The 17,162-nt window shown below is 52.1% G+C and overlaps 1 protein-coding gene across 3 annotated transcripts in view; it reads left to right on the top strand.

Moving 5' to 3' along the window:
* LOC135537188 (VPS10 domain-containing receptor SorCS1-like) overlaps positions 1-17,162 on the top strand; it is a 170,713-nt gene that overhangs the window by 134,230 nt on the left and 19,321 nt on the right. For all 3 annotated transcript variants that reach the window (XM_064963390.1, XM_064963396.1, XM_064963403.1), the window contains exons 13-17: positions 9,472-9,563; positions 11,099-11,206; positions 12,952-13,069; positions 15,063-15,196; positions 16,520-16,633. In XM_064963390.1, coding sequence (XP_064819462.1) covers positions 9,472-9,563; positions 11,099-11,206; positions 12,952-13,069; positions 15,063-15,196; positions 16,520-16,633 — 566 coding nt within the window. The remainder of the gene's footprint in view (positions 1-9,471; positions 9,564-11,098; positions 11,207-12,951; positions 13,070-15,062; positions 15,197-16,519; positions 16,634-17,162) is intronic.

The raw sequence follows: 17,162 nt of genomic DNA, 5'->3' as shown, positions 1-17,162 counted from the left end.
AAGATGGAAGGAGGGAGGGAGGAAAGGAGAGGGGTGAAGATGGAAGGAGGGATGGAGGGAGAGGGGTGAAGATGGAAGGAGGGAGAGGGGTGAATTTGAAGGAGGGAGGGAGAGGGGTGAAGATGGAAGGAGGGAGGGAGAGGGGTGAAAATGGATGGAGGGAGGGAGAGGGGTGAAGCTGAAGGGGGGAGAGGGGTGAAGATGGAGGGAGGGAGGGAGGGAGAGGGGTGAAGATGGAAGGAGGGAGGTAGAGGGGTGAAAATGGAAGGAGGGAGGGAGAGGGGTGAATATGGAGGGAGCGAGGGAGGGAGAGGGGTGAATATGGAGGGAGCGAGGGAGGGAGAGGGGTGAAGATGGAAGGAGGGAGGGAGAGGGGTGAAGATGGAAGGAGGGAGGGAGAGGGGTGAAGATGGAAGGAGGGAGGGAGAGGGGTGAAAATGGAAGGAGGGAGGAAGAGTGTCGAAGAGGGAGGGAGGGAGAGTGGCGAAGAGGGAGGGAGAGTGGCGAAGAGGGAGGGAGGGAGGGAGAGTGGCGAAGAGGGGAGGGAGGGAGGGAGAGGGGGTGAAGAGGTAGGGAGGGAGGGAGGGAGATGTGTGAAGATGGAAGGAGGGAGGGAGAGGGGTGAAGATGGAAGGAGTGAGGGAGGGAGAGGGGTGAAGATGGAAGGAGGGATGAAGAGGGGTGAAGATGGAAGGAGGGATGAAGAGGGGTGAAGATGGAAGGAGGGAGGGAGAGGTGTGAAGATGGAAGAAGGGAGGGAGAGGTGTGAAGATGGAAGGAGGGAGGGAGAGGGGTGAAGAGGTAGGGAGGGAGGGAGGGAGATGGGTGAAGATGGAAGGAGGGAGGGAGAGGGGTGAAGATGGAAGGAGTGAGGGAGGGAGAGGGGTGAAGATGAAAGGAGCGAGGGAGAGGGGTGAAGGTGGAAGGAGGGAGGGAGAGGGGTGAAGATGAAAGGAGCGAGGGAGAGGGGTGAAAATGGAAGGAGGGAGGGAGAGGGGTGAAGATGGAAGGAGGGAGGGAGAGGGGTGAAGATGGAAGGAGGGAGGGAGAGGGGTGAAGATGAAGATGAAGGGAGGGAGAGGGGTGAAGATGAAGGGAGGGAGAGGGGTGAAGATGGAAGGAGGGAGGGAGAGGGGTGAAGATGGAGGGAAGTAGGGAGGGAGGGAGATGGGTGAAGATGGAAGGAGGGAGGGAGAGGGGTGAAGATGGAAGGAGTGAGGGAGGGAGAGGGGTGAAGAAGAAAGGAGCGAGGGAGAGGGGTGAAGGTGGAAGGAGGGAGGGAGAGGGGTGAAGATGAAAGGAGCGAGGGAGAGGGGTGAAAATGGAAGGAGGGAGGGAGAGGGGTGAAGATGAAGGGAGGGAGAGGGGTGAAGATGAAGGGAGGGAGAGGGGTGAAGATGAAGGGAGCGAGAGGGGTGAAGATGAAGGGAGCGAGAGGGGTGAAGATGGAAGGAGGGAGGGAGAGGGGTGAAGATGGAAGGAGGGAGGGAGAGGGGTGAAGATGGAGGGAGGGAGGGAGAGGGGTGAAGATGGAGGGAGGGAGGGAGAGGGGTGAAGATGGAGGGAGGGGGGGAGGGAAGGAGAGGGGTGACGATGGAAGGAGGGATGGAGGGAGAGGGGTGAAGATGGATGGAGGGGGAGGGGTGAAGATATATTGAGGGAGAGGGGTGAAGAGGGAAGGACAGGGAGGGAGGGAGGGAGTGAGAGGGGTGAAGATGGAGGGAGGGAGAGGGGTGAAGATGGAGGGAGGGAGAGGGGTGAAGATGGAAGGAGGGAGAAGGGTGAAGATGGAAGGAGGGAGAGGGGTGAAGATGGAAGCAGTGACGGAGGGAGAGGGGTGAAGATGGAAGGAGTGAGGGAGGGAGAGGGGTGAAGTTGGAAGGAGTGAGGGAGGGAGAGGGGTGAAGATGGAAGGAGTGAGGGAGGGAGAGGGGTGAAGATGGAAGGACAGGGAGGGAGGTAGGGAGTGAGAGGGGTGAAGATATATTGAGGGAGAGGGGTGAAGAGGGAAGGAGGGGGAGGGGTGAAGATGGATGGAGGGGGAGGGGTGAAGATATATTGAGGGAGAGGGGTGAAGAGGGAAGGACAGGGAGGGAGGTAGGGAGTGAGAGGGGTGAAGATGGAGGGAGGGAGAGGGGTGAAGATGGAAGGAGGGAGAGGGGTGAAGATGGAAGGAGGGAGAGGGGTGAAGATGAAAGGAGGGAGGGAGAGGGGTGAAGGTGGAAGGAGGGAGGGAGAGGGGTGAAGATGAAAGGAGCGAGGGAGAGGGGTGAAAATGGAAGGAGGGAGGGAGAGGGGTGAAGATGGAAGGAGGGAGGGAGAGGGGTGAAGATGGAAGGAGGGAGGGAGAGGGGTGAAGATGAAGGGAGGGAGAGGGGTGAAGATGAAGGGAGGGAGAGGGGTGAAGATGGAAGGAGGGAGGGAGAGGGGTGAAGATGGAGGGAAGTAGGGAGGGAGGGAGAGGGGTGAAGATGGAGGGAGGGAGGGAGAGGGGTGAAGATGGAGGGAGGGAGGGAGAGGGGGTGAAGATGGAGGGAGAGGGGTGAAGATGGAGGGGGAGGGAAGGAGAGGGGTGACGATGGAAGGAGGGATGGAGGGAGAGGGGTGAAGATGGATGGAGGGGGAGGGGTGAAGATATATTGAGGGAGAGGGGTGAAGAGGGAAGGACAGGGAGGGAGGTAGGGAGTGAGAGGGGTGAAGATGGAGGGAGGGAGAGGGGTGAAGATGGAGGGAGGGAGAGGGGTGAAGATGGAAGGAGGGAGAAGGGTGAAGATGGAAGGAGGGAGAGGGGTGAAGATGGAAGCAGTGACGGAGGGAGAGGGGTGAAGATGGAAGGAGTGAGGGAGGGAGAGGGGTGAAGTTGGAAGGAGTGAGGGAGGGAGAGGGGTGAAGATGGAAGGAGGAGGGAGGGAGAGGGGTGAAGATGGAAGGACAGGGAGGGAGGTAGGGAGTGAGAGGGGTGAAGATATATTGAGGGAGAGGGGTGAAGATGGATGGAGGGGGAGGGGTGAAGATGGATGGAGGGGGAGGGGTGAAGATATATTGAGGGAGAGGGGTGAAGAGGGAAGGACAGGGAGGGAGGTAGGGAGTGAGAGGGGTGAAGATGGAGGGAGGGAGAGGGGTGAAGATGGAAGGAGGGAGAGGGGTGAAGATGGAAGGAGGGAGAGGGGTGAAGATGGAAGGAGGGAGAGGGGTGAAGATGGAAGGAGGGAGAGGGGTGAAGATGGAAGGAGTGAGGGAGGGAGAGGGGTGAAGATGGAAGGAGTGAGGGAGGGAGAGGGGTGAAGATGGAAGGAGTGAGGGAGGGAGAGGGGTGAAGATGGAAGGAGTGAGGGAGGGAGAGGGGTGAAGATGGAAGGAGGGAGGGAGAAGGGTGAAGATGGAAGGAGGGAGGGAGAGGGGTGAAGATGGAAGGAGGGAGGGAGAGGGGCGAAGAGGGAGGGAGGAAGAGTGGTGAAGAGGGAGGGAGGGAGAGTGGCGAAGAGGGAGGGAGGGAGAGTCGCGAAGAGGGAGGGAGAGTGGCGAAGAGGGAGGGAGGGAGGGAGGGAGGGGAGGAGGGGGTGAAGAGGTAGGGAGGGAGGGAGGGAGATGGGTGAAGATGGAAGGAGGGAGGGAGAGGGGTGAAGATGGAAGGAGTGAGGGAGGGAGAGGGGTGAAGATGAAAGGAGCGAAGGGGGAGAGGGGTGAAGGTGGAAGGAGGGAGGGAGAGGGGTGAAGATGAAAGGAGCGAGGGAGAGGGGTGAAAATGGAAGGAGGGAGGGAGAGGGGTGAAGATGGAAGGAGGGAGGGAGAGGGGTGAAGATGGAAGGAGGGAGGGAGAGGGGTGAAGATGGAAGGAGGGAGGGAGAGGGGTGAAGATGGAAGGAGGGAGGGAGAGGGGTGAAGATGAAGGGAGGGAGAGGGGTGAAGATGAAGGGAGGGAGAGGGGTGAAGATGGAAGGAGGGAGGGAGAGGGGTGAAGATGGAGGGAAGTAGGGAGGGAGGGAGAGGGGTGAAGATGGAGGGAGGGAGGGAGAGGGGTGAAGATGGAAGGAGTGAGGGAGGGAGAGGGGTGAAGATGAAAGGAGCGAGGGAGAGGGGTGAAGGTGGAAGGAGGGAGGGAGAGGGGTGAAGATGAAAGGAGCGAGGGAGAGGGGTGAAGATGGAAGGAGGGAGGGAGAGGGGTGAAGATGGAAGGAGGGAGGGAGAGGGGTGAAGATGGAAGGAGGGAGGGAGAGGGGTGAAGATGAAGGGAGGGAGAGGGGTGAAGATGAAGGGAGGGAGAGGGGTGAAGATGGAAGGAGGGAGGGAGAGGGGTGAAGATGGAGGGAAGTAGGGAGGGAGGGAGAGGGGTGAAGATGGAGGGAGGGAGGGAGAGGGGTGAAGATGGAGGGAGGGAGGGAGAGGGGTGAAGATGGAGGGAGAGGGGTGAAGATGGAGGGGGGGAGGGAAGGAGAGGGGTGACGATGGAAGGAGGGATGAGGGAGAGGGGTGAAGATGGAAGGAGTGAGGGAGGGAGAGGGGTGAAGATGGAAGGACAGGGAGGGAGGTAGGGAGTGAGAGGGGTGAAGATATATTGAGGGAGAGGGGTGAAGATATATTGAGGGAGAGGGGTGAAGAGGGAAGGAGGGGGAGGGGTGAAGATGGTTGGAGGGGGAGGGGTGAAGATATATTGAGGGAGAGGGGTGAAGAGGGAAGGACAGGGAGGGAGGTAGGGAGTGAGAGGGTTGAAGATGGAGGGAGGGAGAGGGGTGAAGATGGAAGGAGGGAGAGGGGTGAAGATGGAAGGAGGGAGAGGGGTGAAGATGGAAGGAGGGAGAGGGGTGAAGATGGAAGGAGGGAGAGGGGTGAAGATGGAAGGAGGGAGAGGGGTGAAGATGGAAGGAGGGAGAGGGGTGAAGATGGAAGGAGTGAGGGAGGGAGAGGGGTGAAGATGGAAGGAGTGAGGGAGGGAGAGGGGTGAAGATGGAAGGAGTGAGGGAGGGAGAGGGGTGAAGATGGAAGGAGTGAGGGAGGGAGAGGGGTGAAGATGGAAGGAGTGAGGGAGGGAGAGGGTGAAGATGGAAGGAGTGAGGGAGGGAGAGGGGTGAAGATGGAAGGAGTGAGGGAGGGAGAGGGGTGAAGATGGATGGAGGGGGAGGGGTGAAGATATATTGAGGGAGAGGGGTGAAGAGGGAGGGAGGGGTGAAGAGGGAGTGGTGAAGAGGGAGAGGGGTGAAGATGGAAGGAGGGAGGGAGGGGGAAGAGGGAGGGAGGAAGTGTGGTGAAGAGGGAGGGAGGGAGAGAGGGGCGAAGAGGGAGGGAGGGAGGGAGAGTGGCGAAGAGGGAGGGAGGGAGAGTGGCGAAGAGGGAGGGAGAGGGGCGAAGAGGGAGGGAGGGAGAGGGGCGAAGAGGGAGGGAGGGAGAGGGGGAAGAGGGAGGGAGGGAGAGTGGCGAAGAGGGAGGGAGAGGGGTGAAGAGGGAGGGAGGGAGAGGGGGCGGAGAGGGAGGGAGGGAGAGGGGCGAAGAGGGAGGGAGGGAGAGGGGTGAAGATGGAGGGAGGGAGAGGGGCGAAGATGTAGGGAGGGAGGGAGGGAGAGGGGGTGAAGAGGTAGGGAGGGAGGGAGAGGGGTGAAAATGGAGGGAGGGAGAGGGGTGAAGATGGAAGGAGGGAGGGAGGGATGGAGAGGGGTGAAGATGGAGGGAGGGATGAAGGGAGGGGTGAGGATGGAAGGAGGGAGAGGGGTGAAGATGGAAGGAGGGAGGAAGAGGGGTGAAGATGGAAGGAGGGAGGGAGAGGGGTGAAAATGGATGGAGGGAGGGAGAGGGGTGAAGCTGGAGGGGGGAGAGGGGTGAAGATGGAGGGAGGGAGGGAGAGGGGTGAAGATGGAGGGAGGGAGGGAGAGGGGTGAAGATGGAGGGAGGGAGAGGGGTGAAGATGGAAGGAGGGAGAGGGGTGAAGGTGAAGGGAGGGAGAGGGGTGAAGATGGAAGGAGGGAGGGAGAGGGGTGAAGATGGAGGGAAGTAGGGAGGGAGGGAGAGGGGTGAAGATGGAAGGAGGGAGGGAGAGGGGTGAAGATGGAGGGAGGGAGGGAGAGGGGTTAAGATGGAGGGAGAGGGGTGAAGATGGAGGGGGGGAGGGAAGGAGAGGGGTGACGATGGAAGGAGGGATGGAGGGAGAGGGGTGAAGATGGATGGAGGGGGAGGGGTGAAGATATATTGAGGGAGAGGGGTGAATTGGGAAGGACAGGGAGGGAGGTAGGGAGTGAGAGGGGTGAAGATGGAGGGAGGGAGAGGGGTGAAGATGGAGGGAGGGAGAGGGGTGAAGATGGAAGGAGGGAGAGGGGTGAAGATGGAAGGAGGGAGAGGGGTGAAGATGGAAGGAGGGAGAGGGGTGAAGATGGAAGGAGTGAGGGAGGGAGAGGGGTGAAGATGGAAGGAGTGAGGGAGGGAGAGGATGGAAGGAGTGAGGGAGGGAGAGGGGTGAAGATGGAAGGAGTGAGGGAGGGAGAGGGGTGAAGATGGAAGGAGTGAGGGAGGGAGAGGGGTGAAGATGGAAGGAGTGAGGGAGGGAGAGGGGTGAAGATGGATGGAGGGGGAGGGGTGAAGAGGGAGGGATGGGTGAAGAGGGAGGGGTGAAGAGGGAGAGGGGTGAAGATGGAGGGAGGGAGAGGGGTGATGAGGGAGGGAGAGGGGTGATGAGGGAGGGAGAGTGGTGATGAGGGAGGGAGAGGGGTGATGAGGGAGGGAGAGGGGTGACGATGGAGGGAGGGAGAGGGGTGAAGATGGAAGGAGAGGGGTGAAGATGAAGGGAGGGAGAGGGGTGAAGATGGAGGGGGTGAGAGGGGTGAAGATGGAGGGAGGGAGAGGGGTGAAGATGAAGGGAGGGAGAGGGGTGAAGATGAAGGGAGAGAGAGGGGTGAAGATGGAGGGAGGGAGAGGGCTGAAGATGGAAGGAGGGAGGGAGAGGGCGAAGAGGGAGGGAGGGGGAGGGGTGAAGATGGATGGAGGGAGAGGGGCGAAGAGGGAGGGAGGGAGGGAGAGGGGAGAAGAGGGAGGGAGGGAGGGAGAGGGGCGAAGAGGGAGGGAGGGAGGGAGAGGGGCGAAGAGGGATGGAGGGAGGGAGAGGGGCAAAGAGGGATGGAGGGAGGGAGAGGGGCGAGGAGGGAGGGAGGGAGGGGAGGGGAGGGGAGGGAGGGAGGGAGGGAGAGGGGTGAAGAGGGAGGGAGAGGGGTGAAGAGGGAGGGAGAGGGGTGAAGAGGGAGGGAGGGAGAAGGGTGAAGAGGGAGGGAGGGGGGGAGATGGGTGAAGATGGAAGGAGGGAGGGAGAGGGGTGAAGATGGAAGGAGTGATGGAGGGAGAGGGGTGAAGATGGAAGGAGGGAGGGAGGGAGAATGGTGAAGATGGAAGGAGGGAGGGAGAGGGGTGAAGATGGCGGGAGAGAGAGGGGCGAAGAGGGAGGGAGGGAGAGGGGTGAAGAGGGAGGGAGGGAGAAGGGTGAAGAGGGAGGGAGAGGGGTGAAGAGGGAGGGAGGGTGGAGATGGGTGAAGATGGAAGGAGGGAGGGAGAGGGGTGAAGATGGAAGGAGTGATGGAGGGAGAGGGGTGAAGATGGAAGGAGGGAGGGAGGGAGAATGGTGAAGATGGAAGGAGGGAGGGAGAGGGGTGAAGATGGAGGGAGGGAGAGGGGTGAAGATGGAAGGAGGGAGTTAGGGAAGGAGAGGGGTGAAGATGGAAGGAGGGAGGGAGAGGGGTGAAGATGGAAGGAGTGAGGGAGGGAGAGGGGTGAAGATGGAAGGAGGGAGGGAGGGAGAATGTTGAAGATGGAAGGAGGGAGGGAGAGGGGTGAAGATGGAAGGAGGGATGAAGAGGGGTGAAGATGGAAGGAGGGAGAGGGGTGAAGATGGAAGGAGGGCGGGAGGGAAGGAGAGGGGTGAAGATGGAAGGAGGGATGGAGGGAGAGGGGTGAAGATGGATGGAGGGGGAGGGGTGAAGATATATTGAGGGAGAGGGGTGAAGAGGGAGGGAGGGTGAGGGAGGGAGGGGTGAAGAGGGAGAGGGGTGAAGATGGAGGGATGGAGAGGGGTGATGAGGGAGGGAGAGGGGTGATGAGGGAGGGAGAGGGGTGACGATGGAGGGAGGGAGAGGGGTGACGATGGAAGGAGTGAGGGAGGGATGGAGGGAGAGGGGTGAAGATGGAGGGAGGGAGAGGGGTGAAGATGGAGGGGGTGAGAGGGGTGAAGATGGAGGGAGGGAGAGGGGTGAAGATGAAGGGAGGGAGAGGGGTGAAGATGAAGGGAGGGAGAGGGGTGAAGATGGAGGGAGGGAGAGGGCTGAAGATGGGAGAGGGCGAAGAGGGAGTGAGGGGGAGGGGTGAAGATGGATGGAGGGAGAGGGGCGAAGAGGGAGGGAGGGAGAGGGGCGAAGAGGGAGGGAGGGAGAGGGGCGAAGAGGGAGGGAGGGAGGGAGAAGGCCGAAGAGGGAGGGAGGGAGGGAGAGGGGCGAAGAGGGATGGAGGGAGGGAGAGGGGCAAAGAGGGAGGGAGGGAGAGGGGCGAGGAGGGAGGGAGGGAGAGGGGTGAAGAGGGAGGGAGGGAGGGAGGGAGAGGGGTGAAGATGGCGGGAGAGAGGGGGGCGAAGAGGGAGGGAGGGAGAGGGGTGAAGAGGGAGGGAGGGAGAGGGGTGAAGAGGGAGGGAGGGAGAGGGGTGAAGAGGGAGGGAGAAGGGTGAAGAGGGAGGGAGGGGGGAGATGGGTGAAGATGGAGGGAGGGAGGGAGAGGGGTGAAGAGGGAGGGAGAGGGGTGGAGAGGGGCGAAGAGGGAGGGAGGGAGAGGGGTGAAGAGGGAGGGAGGGATAGGGGTGAAGAGGGAGGGAGAGGGGCGAAGAGGGAGGGAGGGAGAGGGGTGAAGAGGGAGGGAGAGGGGTGAAGAGGGAGGGAGGGGGGGAGATGGGTGAAGATGGAGGGAGGGAGGGAGAGGGGTGAAGAGGGAGAGGGGTGAAGATGGAAGGAGGTAGGGAGAGGGGTGAAGATGGAGGGAGGGAGGGAGAGGGGTGAGGAGGGAGGGAGAGGGGTGAGGAGGGAGGGAGGGAGAGGGGTGAAGAGGGAAGGAGGGAGGGGTGAGGAGGGAGGGAGGGAGGGAGGGAGAGGGGTGACTTGAGAGGGAGAGAGGAGTGAAGGGAGGGAGAGGGGTGAATGTGTAAGTCGCTCTGGATAAGAGCGTCTGCCAAATGACTTAAATGTAAATGTAAATGTGAGAGAGCGAGAGGGGTTGGTGGAGGGAGGCAGAGTGAGTGAGAAGGGGAGTGGTGTCTGATGTATTATCATCATGCTGATTTGAGCCATAACTCATTTCAGGTTTGTGTGTGTATGTGTGTGCATGCGTATGTGTGTGTACTTTCATTCATTAGGTTGCTCTTTCATCAACATTAAAGTCCACTACTAAAACAAAAATGTCTTGGTAATCAATAACGCTAGTAATTTAATGAGTTTATACTTTATACCTTTTGTCTTTCAGATCTTTGATGAGGAGTACAGTGTTCTCTACCTGGACCAAGGAGGGGCCCTGGTGGCTATAAGACACACTCCACTCCCCATCCGACACCTATGGTGAATCTCTATTAGAGAAATAGAATTTGGCCTGGTTTGCATCAGCTCGCTCGCTCTCTCTTGCTCTCTTTCATTTCTGTTTCCCTCTCTCCTCTTTCAATCTCTTTTCCCCTCTCTCTCTTTTCCTCTCTCTCCCTCTCCCTCTCTCAGGAAGACTCAATCCTCACGTTCCCACAAGCCTGATAGTGTAATGAGTATGTCTAAGAACATAGGAAGTTATTAGTGTAATTCCAAACCAGTAGGCTGTGAGATATTCTCCTCCTTTGACGATTGCCATTCAATTTCACCTTTCCCTGTTCGTTACGTGATGTAAGCCTCGCCTTTCAGTGCCTTTAGAATGCAGTGCTCATATCCTGTGTCATGGTGGAATAATTTAAATTCAGTTTTTATTAGTTTGATGAGACACTGGAGAAGATTTGTGTTTTCTTCCATAGAGATGCATATAATACTGTAATATTATACACTGTAATATGTTCTAAATCTGTCCATCAGTTATGGTATGTGTTATTGTATTGCTATGGTTTCTACCAGAAAGATACAGCAGAAAATACTATAATACTGTTAAATATACTCATGGAGTTCTCATTCTATTGCTATGGTTTCTACCAGAAAGATACAGCAGAAAATACTATAATACTGTTAAATATACTAATGGAGTTCTCATTCTATTGCTATGGTTTCTACCAGAAAGATACAGCAGAAAATACTATAATACTGTTAAATATACTCATGGAGTTCTCATTCTATTGCTATGGTTTCTACCAGAAAGATACAACAGAAAATACTATAATACTGTTAAATATACTCATGGAGTTCTCATTCTATTGCTATGGTTTCTACCAGAAAGATACAGCAGAAAATACTATAATACTGTTAAATATACTAATGGAGTTCTCATTCTATTGCTATGGTTTCTACCAGAAAGATACAGCAGAAAATACTATAATACTGTTAAATATACTCATGGAGTTCTCATTCTATTGCTATGGTCTCTCCCATAGAGATACAGAACAAAATACTATAATACTGTGAAATATACTAATGGAGTTCTCATTCTATTGCTATGGTCTCTCCCATAGAGATACAGAACAAAATACTATAATACTGTGAAATATACTAATGGAGTTCTCATTCTATTGCTATGGTCTCTCCCATAGAGATACAGAACAAAATACTATAATACTGTGAAATATACTAATGGAGTTCTCATTCTATTGCTATGGTCTCTCCCATAGAGATACAGAACAAAATACTATAATACTGTGAAATATACTAATGGAGTTCTCATTCTATTGCTATGGTCTCTCCCATAGAGATACAGAACAAAATACTATAATACTGTGAAATATACTAATGGAGTTCTCATTCTATTGCTATGGTCTCTCCCATAGAGATACAGAACAAAATACTATAATACTGTGAAATATACTAATGGAGTTCTCATTCTATTGCTATGGTCTCTCCCATAGAGATACAGAACAAAATACTATAAATACTACAAAATACTATTTCTCTTTCTATGGTTCCTCCCACAGGATGAGTTTCGACGAGGGGAGAGAGTGGAATAAATACAGTTTCACCATGTCGCCCCTGTTTGTGGACGGGTTGCTAGGGGAGCCGGGGGAGGAGACTCTCATCATGACGTAAGTCGACTTTGTTTACCCAATGTTGAATGAGTGGGAGACCGACAAGGGGAAACTCCGAGCCGAAGTGGGGTGGATGCGGGATTCAGACGTTGGCCCAGAAGTGTCCTGTATGTTGTTCATATAGACTGCCGCGCTGCCACTACACCATCTGATTGCAGATAAAACAGTATGTTTGATATGTTAACATAGTGAATTGAGATCGAATGAACCGTGTTTGATGTGTTAACATTATGTGCGAGGGGGGGGGGGGGTACTTTTGCTCGTATCCAAACCCCTGGTAGTAACGGCAGAGCTGACCGACCATTTTCCCTAACTTGAAGGGAATAGATCCCTCTCAAAGGTTTAGGCTCACATCAAAACCATCTGTCTCGGGATTGTGATCAGAGACATCAGTGGTGTTGGGAGCCCGGCGACAGCAGAGCACTCCGTTTTGAAGAACACGAGGAACATCATCAGAAATAAAAATAGACTCTGAAGGACCGACGAGGAAAGTACGACTCTACAACTTCTTTCTGCATTATGGAGCAACATTGACTCAATAGTTTTAAGAAACACGGCGCGGGAAGTTTTCCGTCTTTTCGATGACTTCTTTCCTTCTAGAATGACCCACTTAGCTATACGACATGAGATGATACGACTCTCATTGCACTTTTTTTGGTGTGAAACTTTGACGGCTGCTGCATAAGTTCTTCCCGCAGTTTTTTTTTTTTCGTACACCTGTCATCACCGTAACTGAGTGACGGACAGACAGTTGACTTTGTAGTCGGCACGGCAACAGAAGGATAGGCCACAGCTGCTGAGACTGGGAGAGGGAAGAACCCGAAGTGGGGCGAGAGAGAGATGAGGGGAGAGACAGGCAGATGATGGGAGGGAGGGAAAGAGAGTGTGGGGAAGATGGAAGGGAAAGATAGGATAAGTGACTTTCTCCCTGTAGGCTCAGAGTGCTATACACTTCTCTGAACCAGCTGAGGCAGACAGGACTGTGGGATATGATACTGTTAGGAGATTGTTGACAGCCTACTACAGCTGTTCTGCATCTCTGCGTATGGACACCTCATTATTTATCATTTTCTTATCAATTAATAATGATTTTACAGTTAGTGAGAGTTATGGACCAGCGCCTCAGTCCATTAGTTGATGGATTGATTGATAAACGTGTTGTTTGGTTAGCAGAGAGAGGAGGTCAATTCCAGTTAAACTCCCACCCAGAGAAGGAATGTCTTCTGAGACTTGTGAATGTTGTGGTGTTATAACCTTGAATTTCGGTTTACATTTTGGTTGAATCTGGGGGAAATACGCACCCTGTAAGGCATACCTCGTCTTGTAACGGGATTCATTTAGATTTCATAGGACACATTCCATTCGTTGCCAAATGCCACTTCTCTGAAGCTTTTCGTAACAACTGTCCTGTTCGTCAAAGAAAGAAAGTAAGTTGACTCCACACATTTACATTCCTCGAGCCAACTACTCCTAAGAATATTCTCTTCAGCTCAGAAGTGTCCTGTCTTGACTGACGCCTCGGTCTGACAACTGAGGGACTTCCTAATATGGGTGCCGTACCTGACACTCCTTAGTTTGACTAGTGTGTTTCCCTCTGCCACCTTCTGTCCTTATAACCAGACTGCCGTGTTTCAGTGTAGTGCACCTATCAGTGTTCACAGCTGCTGTGGCTTTGCTAACTGGCAACCAGATAGCAGTGTGCCTTGTCTGCTGCAAGCTGTAAGGTTCCTTGCTGTTTGCAGGATCTTTGGCCACGTCAGTCACCGGTCCGAGTGGCAGCTAGTCAAGATTGACTTCAGGTCCATCTTCAACCGGAGATGTACAGAGGGGGATTACCAGACATGGCACCTACACAACCGGGTAATGGCACCTACATAACTCTGTCTGCACAGGCCGACCTCAGCCTGGTCATTTCAGCCCTGGATAGCTCCTGACATGTAGAACACTAACAACCCAACTCTGTGCTTTATGACCAAACAACTTCCATTGCAAGAAGTAGTGAGCACTTTATATCTTGCGCTTTTCTCTAATTTGAAGTGTCACCCAACCTTTTTAAGATGGGGATAAAACGTGTAACTTAGTCTGACTTCTTCAAAACGTCAGGAAAATGTTAGCAAGTTAGAGCTGCAATGTGCAACTTTTTGGGCGACCTGCCCACATTCAGTTCTAGATCTGTCATTCTCATTGAAAGCAAGTCTAAGAAGTGGTAGATCTGTTCTATGTGTCCTACTTCTATGCTTCCTGTTCATAAGTTTTGTTTTTGAGTCTCACTTACAATTTTGTACACCAGCTTCAAACGTAGTTTTGGTTTACGGAAAATACATTTCACAGTGGTTTAGATATTACAATGATTCTCTACACTATACTTGTCACAAACTGAAATTAGGCAAACTATTTGAATTTTAGCAACCAGGAAACAGAGGAGCGATTTTTGCACAATGCATCTTTAACCTGCTACATGACAATTTGTGTCACTTAGCAGACTCTTATCCAGGTAGATTATTTTTCACCTAGGCGTCTCGGGGATTCGAGCCAGCGACCTCTCGGTTACTGGCTCAGCGCTCTTAACTGCTAGGCTACATGCTGCCCCTACTACTACTATGTGTGTTCTGGGGCCATTCCCACAAACCTCCATCTCTTATCATTTACTTGACAGAGAGGTCTAGATAGCCCGAAACCCTTGATAGAATGAAAAACAGTTTTGGCATGCAGTGTACTTGCTTGATCACTCCCTTACCTCCACCCTCTGCTTTGCGTTGAGCTCTTGAGTGTGCGCTGGACAGCTGCCGGGCGTTCCTCTCCCTCAGGCCCAAAAGCACTTAGGCATAGTCCCTCTAATTCTTGCTGATGTATGTGTGTCTCTACAACTCTCTTTATAAAACACTGCGTAGGTTTGAGCCAGAGCGAATGCTCTACCTCAAGCCTCGACAGACCCAGAGCCAAACATAAGGATGAGACGGAGAGTGCTTCTTTATTCTGACCGAGCTACCGTAATTGAGTCAGACATCTATATGATTGGGCTGGCCCTAACGATCAAAACATATAGCCATGGAAGTGGACAACAGTCCAATTCAATTATAGAGGTAAACACTGAAGAACCGATTGGGGACTGGCCCAAAGGAAAGGCTGTGGGGTGTGTGTGTGTTTTTTTTAAAGCAACAGTCTGTGGCAGGGTAAGGTGTTGAAATAGCAGATTGGGTCTTAAAGCCACAATCAGGCCATTTGTGTTATCACGTTGAGAGAGAGAGAGAGAGAGAGAGAGAACTAACTCTGCCTCTGAGGGGTACACTCCTCTAGCCTCCTGTTAAACCACCTGACTCCACATTCAGTGTATTTGCTGTCATAGTCCAAATTCATATGTATGTAATCTACGTAGGTGTCCCTATTTGAAACGAGAGAGAGAGCGAGAGACGCCAACTCTGCTTCTGAAGGGTACACTCCTCTAGCCTCCTGTTAAACCACCTGACTCTACGAGAGACAATGGCAGAACTACTGTTTTACCCTTAAAAAAACAACATTTTGATTCATCCAGCACAGCCCTACATACCAAAATGAATAATCTACATGTTTTTCCGAAACTAAGTCAAGCGAGCTGTAACAGCTTGGGTGCAGGATACATGAGAGAGAGAGAGAAGTGTTTTTAAGTTTAGCATCGCTTACCGCTAGCACACCACACAACATGAGCCTCAGTGGGCAGCGATGCAAAATAAGCCCATCTAAAGGAAAAACCACAGTATGATACAGGCATGGTTCACCGCACTGCAGTAAATTATGTATGGCGATGGGGTGAAATGTATCAAAAGCAACCCCTTTTCTCCAAAATAAATTTTAAATTCTGAAAATATATCCACAGGGCGAGCCGTGCATCATGGGAGTGAAAAGAATCTACAGGAAGTTGAAGCCCATAGCCAGGTGCGTTATGGGTAAGACCTACTCGGTCACGATGACCTCGGCTCCCTGCGACTGCACAGAGGCCGACTTTGAGTGGTGAGTAGACAGATGGATCCCGCTTCACATTAAGTACCCCTAAATTACGCAGACGTAGGTACAGTGTAAATACAATGTAAGTAAACTGCCACACAATACACGTAGTAAACATTACACAAGTTAACGGTTTACTTGAATGGAATTGTACTGCAATAGATCAACTAACCGGAACTGGCTGATGGCACTTGAGGAGAGACTGCAACACACTACTCGACCACAAACACGTCTAGCGTTCCAACTTCTGCCTAAGCCACCCTATCAATATACCACTGGCATATGGAGTGGAGGAGGAAAAGATAAGGGATCACCGTCATGGTGAAGCTCACTCCAGATTAGAATTGCAGAGGAAACATAGCTTCTGGATTCTCTTGGAGGCTGCTCCAGCTAAGTGGAATGCAGTCAACTGCACCACTCCAAGCTGTGTGTGTGTCGAAGAATGAAGGAAAAAGCGCAGAGAGAGAGAGAGAGGAGGGTTGACAGGATCCAAGTTTGCATGGGGGATAGGGAGTGGGATGGGGGAGTGTGTGTGTGTGTGTGTGTGTTTCTCCTTGAATGTCACCATACGTTTAAGAAACCAACTCTGTCACTGCTTTTGTAGTTTTCAGCTTTTGCCAGTGACTCTGTTCATCAACGACGCATTTCCAAAGCATTATTTGCTACAAACTTCACAATCCATTTCTTTTAATTATCTATCAGTATTATTAATGTTGCTTATGTTAATTCCCAAATCCGTGGGCCCCTTGAGTGAGGCGGTGAACTTGGAATGAGTTTTAGTAAGAGACAATTAATCATCAGGCTTAATAGTGTTCATTAACTATCACAACACTTCTGCATCTCTGTGCATGTCGGCCTAATTGGGCCAATTTTGTTCCTATCATTTTGAGGACGCGCGTGCTGGCAACGTTGCCTTTTAATGTTAGGACAAATAAACTAGAGATGTTTTTAAAAATAAAATAGGGTTTTTGTCAAGTTAGTTTGTTTCAGATGTGTTTTCAGGCCCCAGTGCAGAGTCCCACCCCAAACCCTCAAAGACAATTCCTCTGTCACATAAATCAAATGTATCAAAACAAACTTTGTAGAATTTCACTTGACTGTGTTAATGCTATTATTGTAGCATAAACAACTTTTGCTGGGTTTGAAAAACTAAAAATACAATAATATTATTACAGAATTTCTGTAAAATCAATAAGTGCCTGTGAAATTTTTCAATTATTTTCACTCCAGGGTCACCAGCATGAGTCAGGAATTGAATCACTTATAATAGTTTACTGTGTATCATTTCACTCGACTGTTGTTTATTTTGGTATGATCCAAACATTACAGTGACTATGGCTACGAGAGGCGGAGTGACGGCAAGTGCACCCCCGCCTTTTGGTTCCTCCCATCGTCCATGTCGAGAAGCTGTACCACAGGGACTACTTTCATCAACAGCACTGGGTAAGCAGATGTTCCTCAGGACTCTCATTAGCCTCTTACAGATGTTGGATCTTAATTTGATCACCCTGGAGAACTTTCCTGTAATGCAGGAAATGTCAAATTTGTAGTGTATTTGAGGTTTAAAAAGGCTTCTGAAGTGTGTAATTTTCCCTTACAAAAAATGTAGCAATCCTTACAAAAATGTTCAGTAGCCCTTTCCTGCCATCAATTACCAAAATAGCTGTTTTTGGTGGAATGTTATTAATATTTTTCATAAAAACATCTCAAATCCGGTGTTTCAATGTCAAACAGTTTTGGTATAGTTCAGTCTCCTGTGATGTGTATATAAAGAGTAATTTTGGGATGCAAACTAAAAATTGAAACACATTTCAACTCTATATCTGATATGGTACATGTCTTCTTTTTTTTAAGCCCATAACCATATGTGTGAGTTGTTTACTCTTTTTTTTCAAAGTAGATTTGTTTAATACTACCAAGAATCACACTGTCTGTGTGACCCTGATTTAGCCCACTGCAGTAAAAGGTTGTT

Source organism: Oncorhynchus masou, chromosome 5 (assembly GCF_036934945.1).
Source record: "Oncorhynchus masou masou isolate Uvic2021 chromosome 5, UVic_Omas_1.1, whole genome shotgun sequence".
NCBI classification, from domain to species: domain Eukaryota; kingdom Metazoa; phylum Chordata; class Actinopteri; order Salmoniformes; family Salmonidae; genus Oncorhynchus; species Oncorhynchus masou.
The sequence above is the reverse complement of the archived record's forward strand: the minus strand, read 5'-3'. Positions and strand labels throughout refer to the sequence as shown.